This window comes from Balaenoptera physalus (genome assembly GCF_965194825.1).
Source record: "Balaenoptera physalus genome assembly, chromosome: 4".
NCBI classification, from domain to species: domain Eukaryota; kingdom Metazoa; phylum Chordata; class Mammalia; order Artiodactyla; family Balaenopteridae; genus Balaenoptera; species Balaenoptera physalus.
In genome coordinates, this window is record NC_138891.1 from 34,650,782 (window position 1) to 34,678,200 (window position 27,419).

Genomic DNA, 27,419 nt, shown 5'->3' on the forward strand with positions numbered 1-27,419 from the left:
ATGGTCACCACTACCCCACCAAGGCATAAATGTGGGAGATTTTAAACAAGCTTTCTAACCTCTCTGCACATTAAATATCTCATCTCTAAAATGAAGATAATAATAGCACCTATCTCATAAGGTATTATGTTGCTATGAAATTTAATCGAAGTTATATAGGGCAAAGTTTAGCACAGAATCCTGAACATGGTAAATCCTTAATAAATATAACTATTATGTTTATTAATAGACTAAATTACCTGGAAGTTTTTATTTTAATTAAAAAATTAGCTTCAAATATAAAAGACAATCTAGATATTGTCAGTTCTCCGTGTTGAAAGACACAAGACATTTAGACGTTTGCAGTATGAGAGTGTTATTAAAAAGAAGAAAATAAAAGAGTTCTGAGATGTGACTTTAAGCTTGGGCCCCATGGTCACTTGTCAGTTTTCAACCTGATTTGAGGCTCCATCAATCAAACAAAAATAAATAATTAGATTTTTATACAAAATTGGTATTAATTTTATATTTTAAATTGTTTCTTAGGTGTTTTTTCAATTAAACTATAAATTTATGCTATCAGAAACAATGGAAACAAAACCCCAATTTTTCCAAGGTAAGAAGGAAAATGTTATAATAGCACTGAAATGCCAGTCAAGAAATATGGAACAGTGAGAATGAAAATTACATGTAAGATGTGGAAATTTCATAGACATCAAGGGATCTACCCACCCCTCTGACTTAGTTTTGATGATATGCTATTTTCAGCAACATGGCTAAGTATTTCTTCAGATAAATTAGAATGACAAATGCTAAAACACAATAAATGCATGCTAAAGAGTAATCAAATGCAGTAATCAAGACAGTGTGGTATTGGCAAAAGAACAGACAAATCAATCAATGGAACAGAACTGAAAGCCCAGAAATAAACCCACATAAATATAGTCAACCGATCTTTGACAAAGGAGCAAAGGCAAGGCAATGAAGCAAAGACACTGTTTTCAACAAATGGTGCTGGAACAGCTGCACATCTACATGCAGAAAAAAAAAAAAAGGAATCTAGACACAGGCCTAACACCATTCACAAAATTTACTCCAAATGGATCACAGGTCTAATGTAAAATGCAAAACTATAAAACTAGGAGAAAATCTAGATTATCTTGGGTTTGGCAATGACTTTTTAGATAGAACACCAAGGGACTTCCCTGGTGGTGCAGTGGTTAAGAATCCGCCTGCCAATGCAGGGGACACAAGTTGGATCCCTGGCCCAGGAAGATCCCACATGCCGCGGAGCAACTAAGCCCATGCGCCACAACTATTGAGCCTGTGCTCTAGAGCCCATGAGCCACAACTACTGAGCCCACAACTACTGAAGCCCACTCGCCCTAGAGCCCGCACACTGCAACTACTGAGCCTGCGTGCTGCAACAACTGAAGCCCATGAGCCTAGAGCCTGTGCCCTGCACCAAGAGAAGCCACTGCAATGAGAAGCCCACGCACCGCAACAAAGAGTAGCCTCCACTCGCTGCAACTAGAGAAAGCCTGCACGCAGCAATGAAGACCCAATGCAGCAAAAAAAAAAAAAAATAGATAGGACACCACAGGCACAATCCATGAAAAAAAGAATTGATAAGCTGAACTTCATTAAAATTAAAAATTTCTGCTCTGTGAAAGAAAATGTCAAGAGAATGAAAAGACAAGCCACAGACTGGGAAAAAAATATTTGCAAAAGATACATCTGACAAAGGAATGTTATCCAAAATATATAGAAAACTCTTGGACTTCCCTGGTGGTCCAGTGGTTAAGACTCTGCACTTCCTATGCAGGGGGCGCAGGTGTGATCCCTGATTGAGGAACTAAGATCCCATGTGCCACGTGGCTCGGCCAAGAAATTAAAAAAATATATATATATATATAAATATATATATATATATACACACACATATATATACAAAGAACTCTTAAAATTCAACAATAAGAAAACAAACAACCTGACCAAAAAGTGGGCCAAAGACCCTAACAGACACCTCACCAAAGAAGATACACAAATAGCAAATAAACATGAAAAGATGCTCCACATCATATGTCATCAGGGAAATGCAAATTAAAACAATAGTGAGATACCACTACACACCTATTAGATGGCCAAAATCTGGACACTAGCAACACCACAAGGCTGGTGAGAACAATGAGACTAATGAGTATGGAGTAACAAGAACTCCCACTCATTGCTGGTGAAATATAAGATGATAAAGCTATTTGGAAGGCAGTTTGGTGGTTTCTTACAAAATTAAACATACTCTTACCATATGATCCAACAATTGCACTCTTTGGTATATACCCAAATGAAACTAAAACTTACATTCACACAAAAACCTGCACATGGATGTCTATAGCAGCTTTATTCATAATTGCCAAAGCTTGGAAGCAACCAAGATGTCCTTCAGTAGCTGAATGGGTAAATAAACTGTGGTACATCCAGACAATGAAATATTATTCAGTGCTAAAAAGAAATGAGCTATCAAGCTATGAAAAGACATGGAGGACATTTAAATGCATAATACTAAGTGGAAGAAGCCAATCTGAAAAGCCTACATAGTGTATGATTCCTACTGTGTGACATTCTACAAAAGGCAAAACCATGGAGACAATAAAAAGATCAGTGATTTTCAGGGATTAGGAGACAGGAAAGGATGAATAACAGGAGCACAGAAAATTTTTAGGTCAGTGAAAATACTCTGTATTATACTAAAAAGGTGGATACATGTCATTATAGATTTGCTCAAATCCACAAAATGTAAAGAACCAAGAGTGAATCCTAATGTAAACTATAGACTTTGGGTGATTACAATATGTCATTGTAGGTTCATCACTTGTAAAAAATGTACCAACTCTGATGGGAGGGTGTTTATAATATGGAAATCTATGTATCTTATATTGGGGTAAAGGGCATGTGGGAAGTCTGTGTATCTTCCACTCCATTTTTCTGTGAACCTAGAACTACTCTGAAAAATAAAGTCTATTAAAAAATAATTTCTTAAGAAAGAGTAGCCAAGTGAAAAATTATGAGATTGCCATATTTATAATTAAATGTCAGTTTTGATGATGTTATAACCTGACTTATAATAATATTATAAAACACCAGAATGGAAAATATTTGAATGATATTGTGCTCCAAATATATGCATTTCTTCTTCTTTTTTTTTTTCTTAATTTTTTTGGCCACGCCGCGTGGCTTGCAGGATCTAAGTTCCCTGACCAGGGACTGAACCTGCGAACTCGGCAGTGAAAGCACAAAGTCCTAACCACTGGACCACCAGGGAATTCCCCAAATCTAAGCATTTCTTATTTTTATTATTATTATTTTATTATTATTACCTTATTTTATTCCTGAGCACACTACTTTTTCATTAAAAATAATCTTAACACCTGCAAGTATTAGATATAAGAGAAATGCATTTAGCAGTCTGCAAAAAGGCATTAATTAAAGGTTGTACAGATCAAAAACTGAAACAATTGGTACTCTAGACTTAGATTAGGCTTTGCCACTTAATATTTAGGCTTTCTGTCACATACAGAAACAAAACAAGACCAACAAAATTTTATTGAGCATTTATTATGTGCTTAGTTATTGTTTTAAAATACAGGAATGAATTTTTAAAATCTAGGGTTCTTAGGAGACAAAAAATGAATATATAAAATATGAAACTCATAAAGTTTGTAGTACTAACCATAAATGAAATAGAATCCCTAGAAATCTTCATGAAGTAAGATCTTGGCTAAATTTCCAAGGAGTGGTTAGGATGACCAGAAGGGAAGAGAATTATTCTTGATTCATAACTGTCACGGTATGTGAGTGTACGCAAGGAAGAGAGCTTCTAAAAAGCAGACAGCTTGGTCAAATTCCAGACCCTACATCTGTTAGCTGTGTGAATGGTGAGCTAGATGATGTACTTGGACTCTTACACACCTTCTTTCAACTAACCCTTACAAGAGCTTTAGAAGGCTGACGTCATTAGCCTCATTTTAAAGAAGAAAATAAATGAAAGAAACCAAGATCAAATCCCTAATTATATGGTAGAGCTATAATTTGAATCCTGATCTCTCTGGTTCTAAAATTATGCTTTTCCCACTATATCAAGCTCTCTTCTTTGTACATTCACATATTGTGACATTTATTTCTGCATATATAACTGTAATCTTATCTGAATAAAAATAAATAGAAGGTGTATACACAAAACTAATATTCGTAGCCCTGTTCTTTTTGGAAAGGCAGTGCTTTTTTAACAAATAATTTTTAATAGTTACATTTACATGAATGATTCACAAGTCAAAACAATAAAGTACACACAGAGAAATCTTGCCTCTGTCACTGCCTTTTCTTCTCATTCTTTCCTCTACTCATTCTAGGCAATGATTCTATTAGCTTCCTGTTTGTCCTTGCACGATTCTTTAACACAAGAAAATATAAATATATATAGTCCTTTCCTCCCTCTTACACTCTTTATACTCACACCCTACTCTTTTCATTAGCAGTCTATCCTGGAGATCATCCTGTATCAGTCACTAGAGGTCCTCATCATTCTTTCTTGTGGTTGCATAATAGTCCATTGTGTGGATGTGCTGTAATTTATGTAACTGGTTCCATACATGTGTAGATATATTTATGGAATAAACTCCCAGAAGTGAGATGACTGAGTCAAAGGTAGATACGTCTTCAGATCTAGTAAATATTGCCAGTTTTCCTTCTATAGAGGTTGTACCATTTTGCATTTCTACCAGGAATATATAGTAATCCTTTCTCCACCAATGTGACAATAGAGTATGTTCTCAGATTTGTGGATTTTTGCCAATCTGATAGGTAAGAAATGAGACTGCAGTGTGAATTTCATATTTCTCTTTTTATCGGTAAATGCTTTTTTGAAGATCTTTTCGTAAGATTGAGGGCCATTTGAATTTTATGTTCTGTGAACTGTCCGTCCATGTCTTTTGCCTATTTTCTATTGTATTCATAGATCTTTTCTTTTCACTTTCTAGGACTGCTTCATAAACTAGGGAAATTCATTTTTTGTCTGGAGTATGAGATGCAAATATTTTCCCCAGGGTTTTTTTTTTTAAACATCTTTATTGGAGTATAATTGCTTTACAATGGTGTGTTAGTTTCTGCTTTATAACAAAGTGAACCAGCTATACATATACATATATCCCCATATCTCCTCCCTCTTGCGTCTCCCTCCCACCCTCCCTATCCCACCCCTCTAGGTGGTCACAAAGCACAGAGCTGATCTCCCTGTGCTATGCGGCTGCTTCCCATTTATTGTAATGTAAAAGTTAGTGTGTGTGTGTGTGTGTGTGTGTGTGTGTGTGTGTGTGTGTGTGTGTATGTGGCATAAAATCCATCAATCTCTTCTTTCCTGTCTTCTGAATTTTGAGCCATACTTCAGACAGGCCTTCCCCACTCCATGATTTTAAAGGAATTCTTCCAAGTTTTCTTCTAGGAAGTCTCAGTGAACACATATTTCTCTTTAGAACGTAGAAACAGAGACTGCATTGCTAGCTGAGTGAAAGTAGTTTGTTTCAGGTTATCATGTACTAAGGTCCCACAAGGCGTCAGGAACATTATACACACAATGAATGATAATACTCTGGCCCTGCCTTTGAAGTGCTTGCAGCCTTATCTTGATATGCTTTGGTAAGGGACTAGTAAATGGCTTTGTGTAGAGGGCTAAGAGAGTTTAGATACGGGACACTTAGCCCAACCTGGTGGTCTAGGAATGTTCCCTAGAAGAAACGATGCTGCTTTGTAATTCTAGGGAGAGATGATGAAAGAGACTATTTGTGAAAGGAAGGAAAAAAAGAAGGACAACTAATATATGTAGAAGGAATAATATGTTAGAAGCAAAACTTTCACAAACCCTGATGAAAATACTGGGTCAGGCAAGAATTAACAATTGGTATTAAAATCATTAGGTGTATGAAAAATTAGATTTTTAAAAATACCTTAGAAATCACACAGATTACATTCAGAATTTCATAACTTAAGCAGAGGGTCAAAATTAGCATCATGGATGGTGGGATCCATGGACTATTGGGCTCACAACAGTACCGAATCCATCTAAAATTTTTAAATTGAATTTTTATCATCAAGCTTTAAGATATGACTTACACTTTATATGAAATAAAGAAAATAAATTTAAAAAAAACAAGAAAAAGCCTAAATCAACACCATGTATGAACTGCGTATAGGTTTCTTAATGGACAATTTCATTTGTATATTAACTTAGCAATTATTAATTTCACATAATACATGTAAATATAACTAGAAATATATATGATAGCTTAACTTGTACTATGGGTCTAAGATTATTCTTTTTTATTTTTTGTTTTTCTTATTAGTTATCTATTTTATACATATTAGTGTATATATGTCAATTCCAATCTCCCAATTCATCCCACCACCACCCCTCCCCTGCCACTTTCCCCCCCTGGTGTCCATACGTTTGTTCTCTACATCTGTGTCTCTATTTCTGCCCTGCAAACCAGTTCATCTGTACCATTTTTCTAGGTTCCACATATATGCGTTAATATATATTTGTTTTTCCTTTTCTGATTTACTTCACTCTGTATGACAGTCTCTAGATCCATCCACGTCTCTACAAGTGACCCAATTTCGTTCCTTTTTATGGCTGAGTAATATGCCATTGTATATATGTACCACAACTTCTTTATCCATTCGTCTGTCGATGGGCATTTAGGTTGCTTCCATGACCTGGCTATTGTAAACAGTGCTGCAATGAACATTGGGGTGCATGTGTCTTTTTGAATTATGATTTTCTCAGGGTATATGCCCAGTAGTGGGATTGCTGGGTCATATGGTAATTCTATTTTTAGTTTTTTAAGGAACCTCCATCTGTTCTCCATAATGGCTGTATCAATTTACATTCCCATCAACAGTGCAAGAGGGTTCCCTTTTCTCCACATCCTCTCCAGCATTTGTTGTCTGTTGATTTTCTGATGATGCCCATTCTAATTGGTGTGAGGTGAAAACTCATTGTAGTTTTGATTTGCATTTCTCTAATAATTAGTGATGTTGAGCATCTTTTCATGTGCTTCTTGGCCATCTGTATGTCTTCTTTGGAGAAATGTCTATTTAAGTCTTCTGCCCATTTTTTTTTTTTTTTTTTTTTTTGGCTGTGTTGGGTCTTCGTTTCTGTGCAAGGACTTTCTCTAGTTGTGGCAAGCGGGGGCCACTCCTCATCGCGGTGCGCGGGCCTCTCGCCATCGCGGCCTCTCTTGTTGCGGAGCACAGGCTCCAGACGCGCAGGCTCAGCAGTTGTGGCTCACATGCCCAGCCGCTCCGCGGCATGCGGGATCCTCCCAGACCAGGGCTCGAACCCGTGTCCCCCGCATTGGCAGGCGGACTCCCAACCACTGCGCCACCAGGGAAGCCCCTTCTGCCCATTTTTTGATTGGGCTGTTGTTTTTTTAATATTGAGCTGTATGAGCTGTTTATACATTTTGGAGATAAATCCTTTGTCCGTTGATTCATTTGCAAATATTTTCTCCCATTCTGAGGGTTGTCTTTTCATCTTGATTGCAGTTTCCTTTGCTTTGCAAAAGCTTTTAAGTTTCATTAGGTCCCATTTGTTTATTTTTGTTTTTATTTCCATTACTCTAGAAGGTGGTTCAAAAAAGCTCTTGCTGTGATTTATGTCAAAGAGTGTTCTTCCTGTGTTTTCCTCTAAGAGTTTTATAGTGTCCAGTCTTACATTTAGGTCTCTAATCCATTTTGAGTTTATTTTAGTGAATGGTGTTAGGGAGTGTTCTAATTTCATTCTTTTACATGTAGCTGTCCAGTTTTCCCAGCACCACTTGTTGAAGAGACTGTCCTTTCTCCATTGTATATCCTTGCCTCCTTTGTCATAGATTAGTTGACCATAGGTGCGTAGGTTTATCTCTGGGCTTTCTATCCTGTTCCATTGATCTACATTTCTGTTTTTGTGCCAGTATAAGATTATTCTAAAACACCTTATTGCATGGTCTTTGTTAATAACCTAGATAATCTTCTTTTGACATCCTAATTCTGTCTGATTTAGATTATCTTTCTCTTGAGTCCCAACCTGATCAGTTCCTTCTGTAACAGTAGCCAGAAAGTCTATTCTACCAATAATTTTCTCTGTAGTTCCTTTACGCTTTTTTGCTAGGGAAAGTTAATTTTCAGTAACTGAATTTACCTCCGAGCTAACCAGCAAACCAGGGCAGTTTGCTGCCATCAGTATATTGATCAACTCCTTCTGTTCTCTGTAAGTGAATTAGAGGATTGATGACAGAAAATGAGATAGTTGGCAAAGAAAACTAGTTTCTGGAAAATAGAAAGAAAAACAATGCACTCAAATTTAAAGATGTGGACTCTGAGATGATTACGGAACATTCGTGTGTCCAATATAAGGTCTGGATTAGCTCTGCCTGCGTGCTCCCCACTACTCTTTTCAGGGCTGGGGCTCACCTTCCTCCAGAACATTGTTCTGCTTTCACTTCCAGAGAGGTCTTCCCCAATATACCCACATCCAAGTCCTCCCCACCCTATGTCATCACCCTATTTTCTGACTATCCATATTTATTCATATCCATAATTATCTTACTGTCTATGATTATCATGTTTGTTGACTTGGGTGTCCACTATCTCAACGGTCCCCAACCTTTTTGGCACCAGGGGCCGCTTTCATGGAAGACAATTTTTCCACAGACGGGAGGGCGGGAGGATGGTTCAGGTGGTAATGCGAGCGCTGGGGAGCGGCAGATGAAGCTTCACTCGCTCACCCGCTGCTCACCTCCTGCTGTGCTTCCCGGGTCCTAACAGGCTGCAGACCAGTACCAGTCCAAGGCCTGGGGGCTGGGGACTCCTGCACTATCTGCTTGCCTTCATGAGAGCTGAGGCTAGATCTAGTTTGTTGCCTGCTGTATCCTCAGTGCCTGTAACAGTGCCTGTCATATAACAGGTACTCGATAAAAGTTTGCTAAGCAAACAAGTACAATACACCATGGCCCAGTGTTTTCCCCTGCAAGATGGTGTACACTCAACTAAGAATAAGGCCTCTGTTCCTTTAAGAGATGCTCTAAGAGCTGATAAGATTATAGGAATCACATCAAGTTTCAGTTGTGATAAAAATGTCATTCTGGTAAATTTTTTTTTCTTTTTTATATCACCTATTGGAAAACCTGAAATGTAAGTTTATGGGTTAAATTACAACGGAAGTTACTTGTGACAAAATGTGAATTTAGGTGATCCTTCAATTTGTCTCTTATTTCTTTGGGAGAAGAGTTCAATAGGGCACAGGTTTTACTCTGTGAATAACAAGCAGCATTTAATTACAACAGACAGAATGGGAGCAATGTTATTTACACTGCAGTTACCTGAGTTGTCCAATGATAACTTTTACTTAATCGCTGTCAGCTCAGCAGTGCAGTCTTAGGAGAGCAATGAAGCTCTGGGTTCTTGTCATTTCTACTTTTTATTTACATATTTTGAAGATTTGCTTAAATTTTTGAGGCCCCATTTTATCGTGTAAAATTGTGCTCATTTCTTCGAAATAAATTTTTTAGACAATTTAAGATAATGAATATGAAGACATAATTTATATTTAAAAATATTTTCAAGCTTACTGCAAAACAAATCTTAAAAAAATCATTCTGTGGACTATTACATTAGGAAAGACACAAGATTCAATTCCGCCTTCAGAGATGACACTTAGCTTTATGGATTACAAAGTATGTAATTCTAAAATAAACTTCTTTAGATTGATTCTAATTGTCATGTCTGTTTTATTAGGAACTGTCAAAGGAGTGATGTAAAAATGATTCATGAATTTTCCCACAGTGAAGACCAAATTCGGCAGGTGTTTTCCTGGGCACCAGGTAGGAATAAGAATGACAAATTGGAAAGTATTCCATGGGGGAGGTGGGAGTTAGTGGATCAGAAGAACTTTTTCTGTTAAAATCATGCTTTTTTATTGTTTGGACTTTCTAAAATATGTTTTTGGATTTTTTTTAAAAAGAGTAAACAAAATTTTAGAAAAGAATATAGCATGCAAATTATTTACATAATTGACTTAAATTGATGTTTTTAAATTAAGTAACCCGTTACAAACATCTAAAAATATAAATGCCATGCTTGCTTTCACAGCACATACATTAAAATTGGAACGATACAGAGAAGAATGGCCCCTGCGCAAGGATGACACACAAATTTGTGAAGCATTCCATACTTTTTGGTGTTGGGAAAGTTGGGACAGCTGCACGTAAATCAATGAAGTTAGAACAAACCCTCACACCATGCACAAAAATAAACTCAAAACGGCTTAAAGACAAATTTAAGACATGACAGCATAAAACTCCTAGAAGAGAACATAGGCAAAACATTCTTGGACATAAATCGTACCAATGTTTTCTTAGGTCAGTATCCCAAGGCAATAGAAATAAAAGCAAAAATAAACAAATGGGACCTAATCAAACTTATAAGCTTTTGCACAGCAAAGGAAACCATAAACAAAACAAAAAGACAAATTACGGACTGGCAGAAAATATTTGCAAATGATGCGATTGACAAGGGCTTAATTTCCAAAATATACAAACAGCTCATACAACTCAATAACAACAACAACAAAAAATAACCCAATCAAAAAATGGGCAGAAGACCTAAATAGACATTTCTCCAAAGAAGATATACAGATGGCCAATAGGCACATGAAAAGATACTCATCATCGTTAATTATTAGAGAAATGCAAATCAAAACTACAATGAGGTACCACCTCACACCAGTCAGAATGGCCATCATTAAAAAGTATACAAAAAATAAATAAATAAATAAATAAAATAAAAACATTAAAATAAAAAAGAAAATGGTCAGAAAAACCTAGTGGCAAGACGGGAATAAAGATGCAGACCTACTAGAGCATGGACTTGAGGATACGGGGAGGGGGAAGGCTAAGCTGGGACAAAGTGAGAGAGTGGCATGGAGATATATACACTACCAAACGTAAAATAGATAGCTAGTGGGAAGCAGCTGCATAGCACAGGGAGATCAGCTCTGTGCTTTGTGACCACCTAGAGGGGTGGGATAGGGAGGGTGGGAGGGAGGGAGATGAAAGAGGGAAGAGATATGGAGACATATGTATATGTATAACTGATTCACTTTGTTATAAAGCAGAAACTGACACACCATTGTAAAACAATTATACTCTAATAAAGATGTTAAAAAATTAAAAATTAAAATTAAAAAAAGTCTACAAATAACAAATGCTGGAGACGGTTTGGAGAAAAGGGAACCCTCTTACACTGTTGGTGGGAATGTAAATTGCTGCAGCCACTATGGAAAACATCATGGAGGTTCTTCAAAAAACTAAAAATAGAGTTACCATATGATCCTGCAATCCCACTCCTGAGCATATATCTGGACAAAACTATAATTTGAAATGATACATGCACCCCCTATGTTCATAGCAGCACTACTCACAATACCGAAGACGTGGAAACAGCCTAAATGTTCATCATCAGATAAATGGATAAAGATGTGGTGTATATATATATATATATATATATATATATATATATATATATACACACACACACACACACACACAAAGGAATACTACCCAGCCATAAAAAAGAATGAAATAATGCCATTTGCAGCAACATGGATGGACCTAGAGATTATCATACTAAGAGAAGTAAGTCAGAGAAAGACAAATACCATATGATATCACTTATATGTGGAACCTAAAATATGACACAAATGAACTTATCTATGAAGCAGAAACAGACTCACAAATACAGAGAACAGACTTGTGGTTGCTGGAATGGAGGGTGGGGAGGGATGAATTGGGAGTCTGGGATTAGCAGATGCAAACTAGCATATATAGAGTGGATAAACAACAAGGTCCTACTGTATAGCACAGGGAACTATATTCAGTGTTGTGTAATAAACCATAATGGAAAAGAATATATCTATGTATAACTGAATCATTTTGCTGTATAGCAGAAATTAACACATCGGAAATCAAACTATACTTCAATAAATAAATTTTAAAAATAAAATACAAATAAAAATGTTAAGTATGAAAATAATTCAGTATAGACTCACATATTCAATTTTTTCTTCCAAGGACAATAAGTACTTAGCTGAAAACTGAAATGTTTGCTAGTTCCCTTTCATTTTTTAGAATTTTGTGTACAAAAGAGGTTAGAACTTGTCATAACAAATTATACACCTTGATGGTTTGATCTGCTTTCATTAATTAGGCCCTTATTTTAATTTTCTTGGTTTCTGTAAGTCCAGGAAAGCTACAAACAGAGAAGAAACTGAAGTAAATACAGAAAAGCCAGACAGCAAATACTTAACCTAAATAAATACTAGATATTCTAATGTCAAGATGCTAGAAAAACCTAGTCTTCCTGACAATGAACAATCTTTACTAAATTAAATGATTTTAGCTAATCAACTTTGGCATCAAGCCAGAAATGAGTACTGACTGGGAACTAACAAAGCAGACATGGATACAAGACAAACATACTTTTTAGAAGTGGGATGTGAAGGAAGAAAATATGGTGATGGTACTTGAAGAAAACCAGATGGTCATTAAAGTGGCAGTCTATGCAGGCCAAGGTGGGGGTGGAGGGAGCTGAGTGAATGAAAGGTTTCTCTCTGAGAAAGAAGGAGGAAGATGGTTTTAGAATGGCTGAAAATATGGATTCTTAAAAATCCTTAGATTCTCTTTAGACCAGGTCAATGGTTCAGAAAAGCATTTTAGATAATTTTGCTCTCATTTTATCTTAAGTATGTTAATTCACAAAATGCTTCGATTAACCAAACCTGAAATTTATTAATCTAAAAAGAAATTTACAGCTTCTTTCAGTTTGTATACTGAAGGACACAGAGCAAAACTTTTCTAACTTAATATTCCGATATCCACAAGTGGGAGATATGCTGAGTAAGATTTCTGTAGCCATCGAGAAGCTGGAATAGTGCTCTGATTATCTATTGCTGTGGAACAAACTACCCCAAAATCGTTGGACAAAAACAACGATTACTCATGTTGCTCATGAGTCTGCAATTTGGTCAGAGCTCATGCACTGCCAGCTCTGGTGGCTGAAAGGTTACAATGACTCAATGGCTGGAGGTTGGAATCATCCGAAGTCTCATTCACTCATATGTCTGGGGGTTGATGCTGGCTGTTGGCCAGGATCTTAGCTAGGGTTGTCAACTAGAATGTGTGCACGTGGCCTCTCCCATGTGCCTGGTAGGCTTCCTCAGAGGAGGGTGGCTGGGTGTGAAGAGCCACTACTAGCCCAAAACTCAGGTAGTAGGAGCTACCAGTTTCTTAAGTCTTTGGAGCCAGAAGCTGGCACAGTGTCACTTATGCTGTCCTTTATTTGTCAAACAGTCACAGAACACAGGACCAAGGGGAGAGACAGAGCCTCCATCTCTCAATGGGAGGACTGTCAAGGAATTCTAAGACCGTCTATAAAAAACCACCACAGACAGCAATCCCATCGCCTTTCCCTCAACGATTAAGTTGACATTTTTTCCGAGCAATCTAAAATTATCCCGTTACTCAATAAACTGTTCAAATATGGGCGGATGAGACAATATGCAAATTATTTTAGTACTTAAAAGCTTTCAAGACCAGAGTTGAAAGTCACTGGACACACTTCACCTCATTAAGGCCTCATGCAGTTTAGTTTATTAAGGTGCTAGGCAAAATACTTCATTGTAATATTAAGTATGTAAAGCCATGCTTCAAGCAGCATAATCTGATTCTTGTGGTATCTGAGTGTTTAGAACAGTAACCATCAAGGACATATTATAAGGGGTTTGGACATCATCTGCCCTTGGGATGGGAATTCATGTCAGGAACATCTTTCATAAGAGGCAATCCTCTAAAATAATTCTTGGTCGTTAACACTTCCTAAGAACTTGGAAGTTTACTAGAGATGAATGCTGACTAGCTAAAAAAGGAAGGGAAATGAGGGGCGGCCAGTGAACTGATGGGTTGTTAGCTGACCTCAAGATATGGAGGAATCATTCTGAAGTGTTTTCCTACAGCATAACCTTTGTATGCTTTCGTTTGGATTTAGTCACTATGATCGCTGAAATCACTGACAAGGACTTGCTCCAATGCCTATTCTTTACATAGGGTTGTCTGCAGAAGACAGGATCTGGATATGCAGGAAGCTCAGCCTTTCACATATCTGTAAGATTTAGGTACAGATGTATTAGTCTGGAATCTTAAGGTAATTTATTAACTCCATTTGTGCTGCATCTAACTATAAAATATAAAAATTAATTGATTCAACGCAGAAAAATTTCCCCATAATTATAAAAATCACTATTTTCTGAGGTCTAATTGACCCAAAACTAATCATCTTTTCTTATTCTATCTCAGGTTCCAAGAAGTATATTAAACATAATCCTTAATTAGTGGCATACCATTCATTTAACAATTATTTATTGATGACCTATTCATACCTGGCACTCACTAGGCACTTGGGATACATCAGTGAATAAAACAATGATCCTTGCCTCTTGGAACTTATATTCTAGCAGGGAGAGACAGATAATAAATAAAAAAATGTATAATATAAACACATTTTATTATAAATTTATTCATTTATTTTCTATTTATTAAATATTTTTATATGACATATCCTGGTTATTCTGTTTTCCCCACTCCTCTCCAAATCCATTCTCTGCCCTATGAACAGCACCCAGGCTCCCTTGCCAGTTGGCTTCTGGTTGAGTTGGGCCAATGTGAGGTGTATGTCAGGTTACTTCTTCCCCACTTCCTCCCTACTTTGGGCTGCATTTCTGGCAAAAGCTGTGTCCCTGCCCAGCTACACCTCCTCTTGGGTGTCTTCCTCTTGCAAGGCTCTAACTCTCTCTGGATTCCAATAAACCACTTTCGCCCTCTGCTCCGTCTTCAGGTCTCTAGGTGTCTCAGCATTCCTTATCAGTTCTCTTAACCTTGACCACAATTCCGCAATCAGTCCTTTCATTAGTCTCTTGAGATATTTTGCTTTCTGCCAAGATTCTAATTGATCATCATGTTAGATGATATGAGAAACGAGTAATGAAAGCAAATTAAGGGGATCAGGAGTTGGAGTGGACAAAGTAAGCCTCATTGAGAAAGGTGACATTTGAATTTGACATCTGACTTGAAGGAGTCTATGCATTGCCCATATTTAATTTAATTTTTAATTTTATTAATTTCCCCTTAGGCTCACATTCCTAATCTAATTTCGATCTTTTCTCTCCACAGATAAATGTTTTTATTATGGGTTCTTCTACATATATATACATATGTATACATATATAATGTATATATCTGTATATATGTTTATATAAAATATATATTGTGTATTATGTGATATATATCAATATATGTGTATAGATTAGCTATTATACATATATAATAATTATGTGTCTATATATGTGTGTGATATATATCTCACAAATGTGTACATGTGTATAACACACATATATAATACATAATGTATATTTATAAATACATATATACACATGTATACACACTCATGTACATGTCCATGAATAGTATGGTATTTGTAATTTGCATAAATGGCATTATGTTACATCTCACTTAGCTTAATTTATAACTCAAACTTATGTTTTGAAATTTATTCATGATAGATAGGTTTTGCTAATTCTGTTAACTTGTATTCTATCACTGTCATATAACATTTTGTCTCTTCTTCAAGATGACATTTAAATTATTTTCAACTATTACTGTAAACAATTTTGGCAAACATTCTTGAACATATCTTTTTGCATATCTGAGTAAGATTTCACATTCTCAATAGATACGAAGCTCTTAACTGGAGTAGAGCTTTCACTAAAAAAGACAACTTCAGGAAATAGATAAAATTAACAAAGAAAATTAATCAAATCCCATTTTGGTGGATTCTAGGGGCACAAGAATGGCATTCTTTATTCATTTTTTCACTTTAAAATTCAACATGCTGTTTCACAGAAAAAATTCCTCAAATATCAAGTCACCCAGCCAAAACATCCTGAAGCATAAGATGTAAACTCAACAAAAAGATTCTGAAATTTTCGTCTATCATATAACCGAAAGGAAATATGTTTGAGATTAAATGTATTCAGGGAGCTGCAGATTATTTTAAAATATGTAATATGGATCATAAATTCATCATTACCAAAGACCTCCAAGTTGCATGAAAACAATAAATCCTGGAGGAATCCTGCAGTAAGTTTTTTCTTTCTTCTCTTTTGAATCTCATGATGTTTCAATCTACAGCAGAATGCTTATTGCGATCAGTAACAACCACCTACTTAAGTGTTTTAAAGTATCTTTAACATTGGCATTTGAAAGGGAAGTAAGTCATTGGGTTGTCAGCCCAGTGATGCTTGAGTAATGACAATGATTTAGGCAAACACAAATCATGCTTCTTATTGGACTATCTGATATCTAAAAAATAAACATGAAGCTAAATAATATTTCATGATGTTAATTTGTTGTTTTTCTTCCTATCTTCCCCTCTCCTCCCCCACCCCATTTCAAGCAGTTTGCCAACTTATGTCTTCTTTGCACCTGGAGCACAGCCAAAACCATTCAGGAGATTATGCTGTTTACTACTCTAGAACAACTTTTAAGAGGATTAGTGGTTATCTGAAAAAATACGGTAGAGTTGGAGTGGGAAAAAGGAGGGGTGAGATATAATAGTTTGATGGCTCTTCAGACCAAACATGTCTGGTGCTCTTTGGTTCAATGCCAACAGAAAGTAACCTGACTTGAGAGAGGAGTGATTGGGTATGTGCTAGGGCAGGTAGGACCATAGGCAACTTTGGCAAAGATGCCTATGCCCTCAGCAGTGGCACAGAAATGGCAGGGAACTGAGGTATGTGAAGGTCTTTATGAGTTAATTTAACCAATGATGGAGCAGGGTAACCAAGGATGGGGTGAGTAACAAGAAGACTGGGGCAGAGTAACCAAGGACCTATGGATAACCAGTGGCTGAATGGACTCCCTGCACCCCAGCCACCTAAGCATTGCAAATATCACAGATTTGTGGATAAATGAGAGTGAAGGACATCTTGTAACATTAAGGTTATAGTCTGAGTTTTATTCCTCTCTCCCCCTGCCAGTCAGACAAAAGAGGCAATTGAAATAAAAAAACTAAGTGGAGCTTTAGAAAAGAAAGAATATTATATTTCTTATACTCCTGAGTTTGGAGAGTATGACTTATTCATACTTGATGATAGTAACCATGGTGTTGATATTCCTCAAGAGTCTTGAGTTGAGTGATGGAAAGTCCAGTGCTTCACTGAACTTGAAGACCCCAAGCAATCTCCGAAGAGGCGCTACAGTGGGCAGTTGCCACTTCTACCCGTTAGAATACAACTGGAGGAAAGTAGACTAAAAATGTAACAAGTATTAATTATGTGAATGACACAGAAAACCAGGAACTCCCTACAACTCTGCAATGTCTGAATGCTGGGGCCAAGGCTTTACTCTATGTGACCTGCGCTCAATACTGTTACTCTCATTCTCCCATCTCTCCAGACTCTTTGGCCAGTAATTCTCCTAAACATTCTGAGCTTTATACTTGCTTCTCCGGGCTGTAGGTCTGAGTTTTGCTTCCTCTAGTACTCTGAGGTCAGCAATTGTACGTAATTTCTGAAGACCAGGGAGGTGAAGTTGTCATTCAACTTTTCCTTTCTGAGTTCTCCACTTTCTTCTTTAAGAAACACTTTGCCTTCTGAACCCTCTCTATCTTGCCAGAAGGCATTAACAAATTTCCCTCTCTGGAACTCTGTCATAAAACTTGGCTCCTATTCCGTTCTCACAATCAGCTTATTGTCTCTTCCTAAGACTGATATGAATGCACAAAGACACACTTCTAATAACAACGATTGTAGCTGTGTCCTATGGTACAGTTTTTCCTGAATGAAGTGTCTGTGCATGATTTATAATTAACAGTAACATTACTTTTCCTCTTGGATCAGTCCTTTTGTTTTTTTTCCACCCACTGTCATCATATATGTCAAACTGCTAGTACTCGACTCCCGTTTACTTGTGAACTCTTACCAGCTTTTGGTTTTTTTATGCCATTCCATGGAGGCAGATCCTGACAGATTTTCCAAATACCACTCAATTAGCTCATTTTATTTTTCTTCCACTAATCAATAACCTACACAATCTCTTCACCTTAAGCACTCATCATCTAGTAACACATGGTTAATAACATTGGCCATCTGAAAACAAAGCAGCAAATACAGTTTTATTTCTCATTGAGAAAAGAAAATATATTGCCTAGAGACACAGAAATAGTGACGATGAAATGGAGTCAAGAAAGGGCTGAATGCAATTACGAAGTTTTGTAGGAGGATGGGGAGATGATGCAAAGAGAAAACCAAAACTTGGCCTTCTGTTCCTCCCCCTTTGTAGCTACAATCTCCCACTGGATGCCATCTATCATGTGACTTTATTCTAGAAGGTTTTACTGGTAGAAACAAATACCAGGAGTTGTCCAGATCATCATTCCTCTTTATAAAATTACTTCCTTAGTGTTTTTTTCTGAGTTTGGCCCAAACCAGTTGGCCAGAACAGTTCCACTGTGACTTATTTTTGTCCAGTAACTTCTCTCTCTTTCCATTTTCCATGGTTTAATATCATTGGTTACTTAGTAAATAATTTATTTAGTAGATAATATTGATATTTCAAAAAAGTATTTGCACTTTTCCAGTATTTATCGGCTTTAGGATAGTAGCAGCAAGTGCAGGGTTTTTATTAATGAACCAGAGAATTTAAAATACCAAAACCAGCTGTATCATTAAAACTTCAGGGTTCTTATTTCCTTGAGTTTGATTTGACTCCATATTATTTGTCACCTCTGGGCAGAAGGAAGGTAATATATGTGCTCTGATGAGTGAGCAGTGGAGCCCAGTGGGAGGCAGAATGTGATAGCAACATGAATGACAGAAGGTTAGTGATAATCTCTTCTGCTAAAGGACAGAGCAAGGAAAGTGGCAGATGTCTACAATTAATTCCAAAATTTTATACAAGCTAGAATTAAATTTTAAATCTCTCGCTCAGAAGAGTCAACAACAGCGTGACGTCCATCCATAATTCATCATCTTTAAAATGTCTTACAGCATGTCCAAGGGAGCACCAGTTTGGAAATAAAGAAATACGGATTCTTATCCTACCTCTAGTATCTACTTACTGTGACTTTAAGTTTTCTATCCTTCAGTTTCCTGATATTTAAAGAAGAGTTGCTTACTATTTTAGGAGACTAATGCTTATACTTTGAGTTAATTGTAGGGCAGTTAGTTATTTTAATATGTTTATAAGTAATCTGTACTTTTAATCTATTATTACTTTCAAAAATGAAAAATTGCTGGGCATTTTTCTACATGCATGTGTATTTTTTTCTTATTTCACATATGAGTCTAACATTTTTCCACCTAGTCAATTTGTGAAAATTCACAGTTAACAAACATTTAAAATTATGATATGGTCAGTGAAGGTGTTTTATTTGCAGAGGCACAACTACACCTTATCACTTGTAGAAGACATACATTGATTGTTAAATAGCAGTTTTATTCATTGATAGAAGTTAATGAATTAGTACCACCTGACAAGTGCTGTTGAAAATGAAGGAACAAGATACAAATAGAACAGGAAACACAATTTTTCTTTCAAAAGACTATAATCCATATATTTTTGGCAGAATTTCCTCTTTCTATAATAAATTTGGTTTGTGCTAAAGAAATGTACCTAGATGATGTTTATTTTTGCTTCACAGACATAAGATCTCTGATTGGCTAATCAGTTCTGCCCAAGACCTGATGCAATACTGGAACTTCAAGTTGTTTGTTACAATGGTCTAGAGAAGGTTGTATCCTAGTGATTTTATATATATACATATATATGTATATATATATATTTCCTTGTCATTATATATATTATATATATATATTCACACACATATCTTACAATTATTTATTTAGTGGTAGGTTTGATGTGTTTGAAGACAATTTCAAGATGCAAATTTAAATACATATTCATGATCCTTGCTATAGAATCAATAAGCTCCCCCATTTTTAATGAATGGATGTTTCCCTTTTACCATGAACGAATAAAATCTGTTGGTATCTATATTAGACATGATTGGATTCTACTATCTATGGCAGAAAATAAAACAAATAATAGCAACTAAAAAGATATAAGTTAACTTCCATCTCACATAAAGTAAGTCTGGAGGGAGATAGTATAGGTTTTGTGGAAACTTTCAAAACATCAGAAACTCAGGGACCTTGTAGTTCCCTGAACTCCCTTTTCTTTGGTGTGATCCTCATCCTTATGTTCCAATATGCCTGCTAGAGCTCCAGCCATCTATATCTTCATTCCAGGAAGCAAGATGGAGGAAAGAAAGAAGAAGGATACAGCCATTCTCTTGTAGGAGATTACCTAGAAGTCTGCACTCAACTTTTCTGCAACCATCCCATTGATTAGAACTTAGTCCCATAATCATATCTAGCTGCAAGTGTAGTGGGTACCAGTGTGCCAAGGTTAAAAATAAGGATTCTGTTACTAACAAGAAAGGGAGATAATAGATATTGGGAAGCCACTAGCAATCACAGCTACCATGCTACTGGGCATGTTTCCAAATGAAGCCATGTTAAAAAAAAAAAAAAAATATATATATATATATATATACACACACACATATATATATGGAGAAATATATATATGAAGAAATAGACCCTCCTGAGATACTCATTAACCCTACATCAACAATATATTTGCACAAATATTCATTGATATGTCCCCTTAAATATTCACTTCATAAATTTGTTTCTCAGTTGAAAATAATGTGCCTAATAACTGGGCTCATTTACATAAGTAACTTTTCGAGGTAAAGATTCTCTTAGTGCAGAATACAGACAACCACGTCTAAGTCATAAAATCTGTCATCTCTAAAAAATTCAGCCAATGCAAGGGGTATAAGGAAAATGGTACAGATTAACCTGAATGGAAAAAAATGAATCAATTCCTTACTGTATATTACTTTATAGGTATTATTATTTTATGGTCCAACTTGGAGTTAAATCCATGAATGTACATTCATTGTTCTGACCTCAGATTCAGAGTCCACTGATAACTGTTGAGAGTCCTCGCATTAGAAACTGAGGAAAATGCTTTTAACTATGAGTTCTTAATTTAAGTCACACAATTCTGGAAGGTGCTACTAGACTGTATGGCTAGTGTGTAAACCACAGCTGAGAGAACTTGGCTACACTGGCCAAGGTGACACATCTGAGCAGAAAGCTGGAGTACAAATCAGACCCTCTAACACCATGTACTTTTTTTATCCTTGGTCAAACTGTTGCTCCAGTAATTAACTGACTCTAATGTTGAGCATCGAAAGAAGAGATATACATACAAATCTCATAGCTCCAAACTACAAGAGACAGTATGATGAGTGTCTTAAATCTTACAACAGTTGACGTACAATGAGCTGCCTTTATACTTTAACAAACATAGCATCCTTGAAGCATGAATGGATATAACCCTGGTTGCAAATGCTGGAGGAGAGGAAAGTAATTTACAATAGAGACTTGAAATAATAAAGAATAAAAATACATTATTCAGTACTTCTCATTCAAGGATCCTAGAAAGCTGTATAAGCCCATAGAGCAGGGGTAAACAAACTTTGTAAAGAGTCAGATAGTAAACATTTTAGGGTTTGCAAGCCTACATAGTCTTGGTGGCATAGTCCTTGTTTGCTTTGTTTGCAATCCTTTAAAAATGTAAAACAGATTTAGTCCAGCTAAAGCTGGACTTGACGTAGTTTGCCAATTCCTGCGAAGTAATTATTTTTATGTTCAAAACAATTGCAAAAATCAAACTTCTTGGCTTAGGTGCAAAGGTTGATTAGAAAGTTAATGCTCTCCACCTAACCCATGGTAAAACTAAATTATGAATCATAAAATTGATATCAAGAGTGGCAAGAGACCACTTGCTTCTGTATTATTGGGTCCCAAGACTGGAACCTTTAACTGATGTTCTAGTGCAATCATAGCAGCCATCTTTTGAACTGTCCACTCTCTCCTGGCTCTACTCCTGTACATAAACAGTATTACTCTCCTGCTCTGCATAAAGAGAGATGCAGACTTGGAAAATTAAACTACTTAATCAAGGTGAGAGAGATTTTCTGCAAATGGGGAACGTAATAGAGAATTAAAGAGAAGCAACAATGTGGCTTTCATTATTCTTCCTACTCAGAATCTACTTCCTTAGAGTAAGTAGTATATGATCTTCTTAGTAAATAGGAATATTTGTGAAAGGTGTATTTGACTTGCTAAAGATGGTATTGAACTCTCTCAATGTATGATTATGCGTATTTCCCTATCTTTTCTCAATGAGTGATCCACTATAGCAAGCAGCTGCTATGGAGCTATCTGATTTACATACTGAATGCCTTAAACCAGGGGTACCAGTCCGTGACCTGTTAGGAACCGGGCCACACAGCAGGAGGTGAACAGCGGGCAAGCGAGCGAAGCTTCATCTGTATTTACAGCTGCTCCCCAACGCTCACATTACTGCCTGAGCTCCGCCTCCTGTCAGATCGGCGGTGGCATTAGATTCTCATAGGAGCGTGAACCCTACTGTGAACTGCGCATGCGAGGTATCTAGACTGCATGCTCCTTATGAGAATCTAATGCCTGATGATCTGAGGTGGAGCTGAGGCAGTAATGCTAGTGCTGGGGAGCGGCTGCAAATACAGATTATCATTAGCAGAGAGGTTTGACTGCACAGACACCATAATAAATCAATTGCCTGCAGACTCATAACAAAACCCTATCAGTGAGTGGCAAGTGACAATTAAGCTGCATCTTACGGAGTAGACTGGACATAAGCAACACACTTCGGGTGTCACTGTCTCCCATCACCCCCAGATGGGACCATCTAGTTGCAGGAAAACAAGCTCAGGGTTCCCAATGACTCTTCATTATGGTGAGTTGTATAATTATTTCATTATACATTACAATGTGATAATAATAGAAATAAAGTGCACAATAAATGTAACGCGCTTGAATCATCCCAATACCATCACCCCCCCCACCCCGGTCCGTGGAAGAATTGTCTTCCACAAAACTAGTCCCTGGTGCCAAAAAGGCTGAGGTCTGCTGCCTTAAACTGTCCGGATGAAGATAATGCAGTCACGGTATCTTATGTTTTCCTTTATTTAATTTACTGAGAAATCAATAACTTAAGTGGTATTCACATTTTCAGGCTTATAAAACTTCAAAAAGATGTTACTTACTTTCAGATTAGGTGTTGACTAAACTATGTGCTCTCTGAAGCCTCAAAATTTTGATCGTTCAGTGAGAGTATATTTCTTGGTAACTCTTTAAAAGCTTTTACTGAGAGCATGACTGTAACAGAAATAAAGTGGATTATGGGCTTTCATCAGTTCCCAAAGGTAACTGTTTGACTGTAATGCAAAGTTATTGTAATTATTGCTAAATTCACTGTGGCTGGCATCACCACAGAGCTCCCACCATTAGAAAATTACATATGCATCTCATCGAAAAGCTCCTAACTATGGACGTTATTTTTACTACTTTTGAACTGTAACAATTCTGGTGCATGGTAAATAGCAGTGAATGTAAAAACCCAATTGTGAAGTAATTATACTTCTTATGGTCACTCTATCATCTCAACTGTGCATTCTGCTTTCTGGCTGTTTGACTTCAAGCCAACCACACCAAGCAAGACTGAAGCAATAATAAAATCAGAAACATAAGGCCATTGAATGTATTTTTTCCTCTTTATTCTAATTTGTCTTTAATTCAAACGAGAAAACCCAAAGAGCTAATTAACTAGTCCTAGAGGTAAATGCCAAGATCTTTAAAGTAGATGGTTCATGGGCTTTATTCCCTCCTGGAAGCCAACTGCTTAGCTTCAGAAAATAGGTAGCAGGCATAAATCTGACCATTTATAAAGGACAAAGCAGCAGGAAGCTTATTGATATTCTTCTCTTTTTATTTTCTTCAAGCTGTAGGCTTGACAGCTAGTTTTTCTGAGAATTGATTGCTTGTACAAAAGATGAACTTGAAACATATTCAGCTGTTGATGGAGGAGAAAAAAGTGATAAAATATGAAAGGCTGTGCTTATATGCTGATACTGAATGAAATCTATAGCAATGAGTTTCAGTCTGATTATTAAATTATGTGTTGATTTTATGCCTGCATAAAATACTCATTTGTTTTAGATTACTATTTCCTTTCAAAAGGGTGGCCTTGGGAGGAGTAACCTCCTGGACAAATGAGCTAAGAGTGGAAGCCATATACATGACATGGTCAGGGTAATTCAAGAGGGCAAAGCCATATCTTCATATTAGATGGGCAGGTATTCATTCTCTTATTCATGCTAAGGCCCCACACAGCAAATACAGCCATAAATACTTCTATTATCCTGCATGTCCATACAGTTCCTTAAAACAGAAGGGTAGAAAGCATTCTAGCAAATATGCCATCTACCCAGGGCAGTGTGAGACCACAAAATGGAATTGAGGTACACTTTTCTTATGATAACCCAGATTTTGCCTAACTGATTCCTTTATCTACCTCCTCTTCTCTCCAATATATTCTAATTATAGATCTAATCATCCCAGATCCTTTCCATATTCCTTCCCTAGCATTCAAAGCTTTCTTCAGTCTGACCACTGTCTTCTAGAGGGAGTGTGTACACTGGGAAAAACACTGAGCAGAAGTTCACGTTTTCAGTCCCAGCACAGTCTCTGATAACTCTGAGACATTCAGGGAATCCATTAATTTCTCTTGCACTTAGTTTCTTCATTTGCAAAATAATCTTAATGAGCATTATGATCATTTAAAGTTCAAAAATTCTGAATCTGCTTATCAAGATGTACCCCATGCTATAAGCCATCACCTGAAGACATGTTCTTTGAGCATACTATGTGCTCACAGGACCCCCAGCAGACTCCAACCCAAGGATCACTTGAGATCTTTCCCCCTTTAACTCTGCTTTGCAAATCCTACCTTCCCTACCCACATTTCCCAACACTAGTCTTCTCTGATTCCCTTGTCAGGATTAATCTCTCCTTCACCCATATTCATCTTTCAACCAAGTTATTTTTAGATTACAGTTCATGGGCTTTAGTAAATTATGAGGTCAGGAAGAAAGGACACTATACTTATATATTTGTGATCCTAAGCCATTCCATACAATGTTTAACAATTAATATAATCTCAGGTAAAGTTAGCTGACTAAAATTGGACTCTGTGTTATGCATTAGTCAAAAAATTTGTATTACATTTTAAAAGCTATTGTTTTGAGTAAGATTTTTCTTTGTTTTGTTTTCCTAGTGAAACCTAATGAGAAAAAATTTAGTTGGAACCACTAGCCCTAAAATCAAATATAGTCATTTTATCACTACTTAAGTCAGAAATAAATAAAGCTATTCTGTCTTCTATTCATTCACTTCCAGCCACTTGTGATTATTCTCTGGTGAGTACTCTGTATTTGAATACTTCAAAGCTCAGTGTGCCCATCTTAAGTGCTGCAACCACTGACATATGAGCTATGGGGGAGGACAGAGGATAAATATTTGTCTAATATTGCCTTTGCATCTGCGGTTTTTCAATTTCAATCAGTTATTTATATGCTTCATTCTAATCGGTATGGAGGATTAACCAACCAAATTGGCACAGTTGCATTTTCTGTCCTGCCACTACATACTGAAGTACATGAGTGCACACACACATACACACATACCCATATGTACACCCACACCAACACCCACACACACTTTTATGTGTAGCACACAGAGACCAAACATGTTTTTCCATACTTTAAGACATACTGAGAAAGCAGAGGACAGACTAACAAATGAATTTGCAAATTTATGCCCTTGGCAAAATGTAACATAATTTCCTGCCCTAGCACTGAGTTCTGAAGTTCAGTTGTTAACAAAAGTCATGGTCATGGCAATGGTGCACCACAGAACCTTTGTGCTCTGATAACGACCTGACCTGGAACATTATGCATTCCCCTCTCTACATCCCCAAACATACTCAGCAGATCCAGGGAGAACCTCTGCTATAGACTGAATGTGTCCCTCCAAAATTCATATGTAGAAATCCTACCCCCAAAAGTGGTGATAATAGGAGGTGAGGTCTTTGGGACCTTAGGTCATGAGGGCAGAGCCCTCATAATTGGAACAAATACCTTCATTTGAAAGAAACTCCACAGAGCTCCCTCATCCCTTCTGCCATGTGAGGATATAGCAAAAAGACAGCTGTCTATGAAGTAGCCCTCACGAGACCTCATCTGCCAGCACTTTGATCTTGGACTTCCGAGCCTCCAGAAATAAATGTCTACAGTTTATAAGCAACCCAGTTTACTGTATTTTTGTTATAGTAACTTGAACAGACCATGACAACCCAATTTATTCAGTGATGAGTGAATTAAGAAGAAACTAACAAAAATTGACACAAAGATACTTTAAGATAGAGATAATGGATATGGCAGCAAAATTTGGTAACAACAAAAACCATTTACCAAAAAAAAAAAAAAAAATCAACAAAGCAGATGAAAATTATGATCATATATTTCACCATGAATTGTATTAGAAACTTAATACATTAATTCCTTAATGAAAGAAGGCCTTAAGCAAAAAATAAAAGAACTCAGAAAAGAAATGACAAAAACTACAAGAGGATTAGAAATATAGTCTGACAGATTTAAGAAAAGAAGAAGAAAAAATTGTAACAGAAATGAAGGCAAAATTAGAAGGAAAGCAAAGAGTTGGAAAATATCCAGAAAACAAAGCAAGGGGCAAAAAGGTAGAAATGGAAAAAAAAATGAGCCGAATAAAACGGAAATAGAGAGCTAAAAGGAATTAGAAAGAAAATAAGACAGCAAGACATCCAACATATACGTAATTGTAATAAGTAAAAGTAGAAGAACAAAAGAATAAAACAGAGCCGATTTAAAAGATATACTTCAAGCCAAGTTCTCTGATGTGAGATTGTAAGAGTGAGGTGCCAGAGAACACTGAGCCAAAATGGTTGAAGGGGAGGAAAAAATCCTTTTCCCTCTACCCTTCTACGTTCTAGGCTGGGGACCCTGTAACAGACAAATTAACAAGAGAAAAACAGACAGAAAGGTATTAACATGTATATCTCCTATATATACATATGGGAAAACCCAGAGAATGAGTAACTCAAAAAGGTGGCTTAGAATTGGGGTTTAAATACCACCTCAGCAAAAACAAAGAAAGAAGGGTGTGGAGGAGGTAAGTTAGGGGAAGGTGACCAGGGGAAGCACGGTAAACCAGAATAAGGCTTATTATGCAGATTTAAGCCCTT

At 36.7% G+C, this 27,419-nt stretch overlaps 1 protein-coding gene across 9 annotated transcripts in view; it reads left to right on the forward strand.

The window, feature by feature from the left end:
* LOC309659718 (uncharacterized protein) overlaps nt 1-27,419 on the forward strand; it is a 131,020-nt gene that overhangs the window by 64,563 nt on the left and 39,038 nt on the right. For 7 of the 9 annotated variants that reach the window (XM_082459709.1, XM_082459707.1, XM_082459702.1 and 4 more), the window contains one exon: nt 9,808-9,893. In XM_082459709.1, coding sequence (XP_082315835.1) covers nt 9,808-9,893 — 86 coding nt within the window. Of the gene's footprint in view, nt 1-9,807; nt 9,894-10,161; nt 11,218-27,419 lie in introns of those variants that run through there. The other 2 variants (XR_014262909.1, XM_082459708.1) reach the window with 1 other exon arrangement.